Source organism: Chrysochloris asiatica, unplaced genomic scaffold (genome assembly GCF_000296735.1).
Source record: "Chrysochloris asiatica unplaced genomic scaffold, ChrAsi1.0 scaffold00014, whole genome shotgun sequence".
NCBI lineage: Eukaryota > Metazoa > Chordata > Mammalia > Afrosoricida > Chrysochloridae > Chrysochloris > Chrysochloris asiatica.
The window spans coordinates 8,974,423-8,979,549 of NW_006408532.1; the positions used below are offsets into that span (position 1 = coordinate 8,974,423).

The 5,127-nt window shown below is 50.8% G+C and overlaps 1 protein-coding gene across 1 annotated transcript in view; it reads left to right on the forward strand.

Annotated features, from left to right (window-relative positions):
- Positions 1-4,851, forward strand: part of PRRX2 (paired related homeobox 2) — a 60,494-nt gene extending 55,643 nt beyond the window's left edge. Inside the window, exons 2-4 of the mRNA XM_006834863.1 lie at positions 2,384-2,571; positions 3,315-3,493; positions 4,716-4,851. Of these exons, the coding sequence (XP_006834926.1) occupies positions 2,384-2,571; positions 3,315-3,493; positions 4,716-4,851 (503 nt within the window). The remainder of the gene's footprint in view (positions 1-2,383; positions 2,572-3,314; positions 3,494-4,715) is intronic.
- Positions 4,852-5,127: the final 276 nt, after the last annotated feature.

Consider the following 5,127-nt stretch of genomic DNA (forward strand, 5'->3'; position numbering starts at 1 on the left):
AGTGATTAACCTTTCAGTCTAGGAGCGGAGGGCCCTGGGACCATCAATGGAGAAGAGCAGAGAGCGGGACCCTACCCAGAGAAGCAGTGAGGCCTGAGATGGAGGCAGAGAAGATGACGTGAAGAGATGGAGTGGCTGGGGACTTGAGATCCAGAGAGGGAAAGGGGCTGTGTGCTGAGGACCAGGGGGTGCAGGGGTGGGGGAGTGGGGGACAGCTTGCAGGGTATACCCTTTGGTTGGGTAATGATGCAGGGACGGGATGGTAACTATGGCAATGAAACGATGTATGATAGAATGAATGTAAAGCAAATGTTCTCCCATGTAAATTATCACACAATTCACAATAAAACATTTATTTAAAAAAAAAAAAATTAGTTCCTCCAGGTGGAAATAGGGAAAGTACATTGTGGGAAAACAATCCAAATAGCTATCAATTAGATGGACTGGATTGCCGGATTGGATTGGACTGTTTGTTTTTTTCAGTTGTACATCCAGGCAGCCAAGAAAGAGGGTTAGGTTTCTCTGTATTAACATAGAAAGGTGTCCAAAAGATTATTAAATAAAAATAGGCAAGTTGAAGGACTACCGCATATAGCATACTTGTTTTTTAAATGTTTTCTGTAAAGGGTGTAAGGGGACCTCAGCAAGCTGTGAACAGTCTGTCCCATCTGAGACTAAGGGTGGGAGGCACTTGGCTTATACTCTTCTGTGTTATTTGAATGTATTAATGTAACAAGCAGTGATGTTACTGTGTAAGTTTTTGTCAAGGAGAAAACCAGAGACACAAGGCAGTCCTGAATTGAAGGGTGTTGGTTCTAAGTGCCTCAGAGAGAAAGGGGTTCCATGTGGACTCAGGTAGTCAGGGAGAACTATCTGAATGTGTGGACAATGAATTGGCCCCTGGAGGTGAAGGGTCAGTGGTTCTGCATAAGATTTAAATACGGCAAACAGCAACTGAGCATCCCTTACCTGGACCCTCAAGGGACAGGACAGAGACTAGAAGGTGACAGTTATCAACAAGTCTCTGAGCTCCATACCATCTCCAGCATCACACTGAGTCACTGTTACCCAAGTTGCCAAAATCTGTACCACAGGATCCTTGATCAGCTACACTGTGGGATTCACCTTCTGGTAGTTCTCACTGCTCTCTCTTAGGCTTTGCTTACACCCTTCTGCACACCTGGATGCCTTACTTCCCTCCTTCTGATATGATTAGAACTCTCATACATCCTTCAAAACCCAGCTCAAACTCTAACTTTCCTGAGCTGCCTTCCCAGACCATTCCTTCATTGCTTTCCAGAGCTAAGCCCCTTATGTATCCTGGCCCCTAACCTGACATGGCCCTTACACCATGGCACCGTAATGTCTTATTGTGGGTTGTGCCATGTCTGCTAGACATCCATCCCCAGCATCCAGCACAGACTGGCTCATAGTAGATATTCAGAATACTGAAAGAAACCCTTTTATAAGGGGGGTGGGGACTTCTGGAAGTCTGCTCTCATTTTGGTTTGCTTTGGGTTGGTGAACAGAACTAGGACTCTGGTGCCAGACTGATGGGTTCAAATCCCACCTCCACCAAGTATGGACTAGTTGCTTGAGGTTGGACCAGACACCTTGGCCTCTCTGAGCCCTCCCATGTCCCCTGTAAATGGATAGTGGTGATGATAACAGCACTAGTCTTCAGGGTTCCTGTGAGTACCTGATGATCTTTGAATGCTAAAGAGCCCGTGCACAGGTAGCCCTCAGAAGCGTGGTTCTTAACTATCTTAATTATACATGCCTATTATATATGGGTGCTGTAGGATCAGCAATGGACTGCAAACCACAAGGTTGGCAGTTCAAACCCACCAGCTGCTCCTCAGAAACCCTCTACAGGGTCACTATGGGTCAGAACCGACTCGACGGCACTTAAAACAACAACATTATACATGGGTCAGGTCTTGGTGACACTCGGGTATCTCCTGAGCCATCTCTGGGCACTTGTCCCCCATGACTGCAAATGTCTGCCCCCTGGACTTTTGGCTGAACACCATTTTACTTTGATCAGACTGTGGACTCCCTGGAACAGAGGTACACTGCTTTTGTTCACCTTTGTATTCCCTTAGGCCAAGCACTGTGATGCCACACTGTAGGTGCTCAGGAAATATGTATTGAAGAATGAGTGAATGAATGAGCTAGCGAATGAATGGATGAGGGAGTGAATTAAGGGATACAGTGACCCTTGGACCTGGACCATCTGCTAAAGAAGATACAAGTAAATTACAGACCTGGTGGCCGAATCACGACTACATAGGCTGCACGACCGCTGGGGGCGCTACAGGCATCACGCGGTCATCCACCTCCCCGCTAACACTCCCGGCTGACGCTCCCGGTCTTTCCACAGGTGAGTGCCCCAGCCCGGGGCGCGGCGCCGCCGCCAAACGGAAGAAGAAGCAGCGGCGAAATCGTACCACGTTCAACAGCAGCCAACTGCAGGCACTGGAGCGCGTGTTCGAGCGCACTCACTACCCCGATGCCTTCGTGCGCGAGGAGCTCGCCCGGCGAGTCAACCTCAGCGAGGCGCGCGTCCAGGTGAGCACGGCCAGGGCGCCGCAGAGATAGGAGCTGCTTATCCGTGAACCACCCGTGGGATTATGGAATTACTGTGATAGGAAGAAGGAGCTTCTTAGGTCAGGATGGGCTGGGTTCAGATCCCCTCCCTGCCCCTAACTGGCTGTGTGACTTAATCTCTCTCTCTCTGTCTTGGTTCTCTGCCCAACCCGCTCCATAAAATAAGGATCGTGTGTGTCTATTTTACAAAGTTCTTATGAGATTTAAAGGAGCTAATTTTTTCGTTAAGTGTTTAAAACAGTGCCTGACACAAGGGTTTGGGATCAACGTTGTCTTAAAAGGTTGAGTGTTACTCTGATCCAGCCTTATGAGGAGTGTAGCATCAGTCTCTCCCTACAGCCTCACAAAGGGCAGAATTTTCACTCATCCATTTGCTGGTTCTCCCACCCAAATTTACCCAGTAGCTATTTATCGCTCTATTTTACAGATAGGGAAACTGAGGTTCAGAGAGGGGATGCTGCCAGTCTGGGGATGGGGACAGAACTGGCACAACAAAAGGACTTTGTTGTTAAGTGCCATCTAGTCTATTCCAACTCATAGTGACCCTGTATAGGGTTTCCAAAGAATGGCTGGTGAGTTTGAACCTCCAACCTTGTGGTCCAGTGCATTATCCAGCAGCACCACACCAGAATTCTAAAACTCTTGGGTGGGGTGGTCCCCTCTTCAGCCCACTGTGCCCTACTCACCACAACCTCCGATTCCAGGTCTGGTTCCAAAACCGTCGCGCCAAATTCCGCCGAAATGAGAGAGCCATGCTAGCCAACCGTTCCGCTTCGCTCCTCAAGTCCTACAGCCAGGAGGCTTCCATCGAGCAGCCTGTGGCTCCCCGGCCCACTGCCCTGAGTCCAGATTATCTCTCCTGGACAGCCTCGTCTCCCTACAGGTGAGAGGGAAATCCCTAAGGTTGTAAACCTTATGGGGCACTTGGGGTCCAGACTCCTTTGAGGACCTGAGAAGAGTTGTGTCTAGGTGCCCCTGGAGCCTGGGGTCCACTGGGTGTGTACAAATGTGCTTGCATGTGTTTAGTGTGTGCTTGTGTGTGTATAGATGTGTGTGCATACAACTGTGTGCATGTGAGTGCTGTGAGGTGTGTATGTGTGTGCACATATGTGTACATAAATGTTTGGAGGGGAGAGAAGACGGGATTTACCATTTCCTGTGGAGGGAAAGTGAAATCGGTCACCCTGAGGAAGTTGAGAACCTTCAGGAAGATTTCTAGCCCAGCCCCTGTGTAGCCCTTCCAGGCCAGAAACTGTGGCTAGAAGGTTGGAGGGAATAGCCTCTCTTTCCTTTCAGCCTGGCCGAGGTGTGGGGCCCAGAGCCAAGTTCTGGGGCAGTTCCTGATGAGGTCAAAGCTGGGAAAAGACTCCAAGATAGAAGCGCAGAAAGGAAGAGAGTACTCAGGGAGTCAGGCTGCAGCTGCCATACACCACACCTCCAGAGGGCGCCATTCACCCTTAAACCTGCCACCATCATGTTGATTCCAACTCATAGTGACTCTCTAAGACAGAGTAGAACTGCTCCGTAGCATTTCCAAGACTTTTAAATTCTTATGGAAACTGACTGCTTCGTTTTTATCCCATGTAGAGGTTTGTAGGGTCAAACCACTGACCTTTTTGGTTAGTAACCCAGTGCTGGTCAGTCTGTGTGAATGGCACTACTGAAGTTGTGGTCTTGTGGGAGGCAGGGAACCCGAAGGTCAGCTTATAGATTCTGAGCCCTTGGAGATACCCATATTAGCCTCATAGCTCTTCCAACTTCCCTCCCTGCCCTGCCTTATCTGGAAGCAGAAGGACCAAGAGACAGCCTGAAAGGCAGATGTGTGTTAGTCCCTAGTGCGAGTGCAGGGCAAGCAGGGTCCTACTCCCCAGAAGCTCATGGTCCAGAGAAGAAAAGCCCCAAATAAACAGGGGAGGCTCTGTCGTTCCCAGCCCTAACCCTGGGTGCTTCTGACCCCTGTCCAAACCCTGCAGCTCTAGCCCACCCCCCGCCAGGTACAGGTTTCCCAGGAGAGCAAGCTGAGGAGGGGAGGCAGGAGGCTGGGGTTGGCTCAGAACAACATGCCAGCCACACTAATGTGCCCTAGTGTCCCCTGTCATCCCCAGCACGGTGCCGCCCTACAGCCCTGGAGGCTCGGGCCCCGCGACCCCGGGAGTCAACATGGCCAACAGCATCGCCAGTCTCCGTCTCAAAGCCAAGGAGTTCAGCCTGCACCACAGCCAGGTGCCCACGGTGAACTGATGGCTGACCTGTCAGGACCCAGCCGCCTCTTTGGCCCAACAACAGAAGAGAGGCAGACACAGAGGAGCATGACTTTCTCTTGTCCCTTGTCCCCAGGGCAGGCTGGTTGGGCTGTCCTGGCCCCACTCTCCAGCCTGGACTCCTGACCCTAAGAGGCTGCTGAAGTGCCTGGAACCCAGCTCTGCTCCTTCATCCATGACGGCCCATGACCACCCTTGATGGCAGCCCATGGCCGTTGGAGGAGTCAGGCCACAGGGTAGAACAGGAACTCACCAA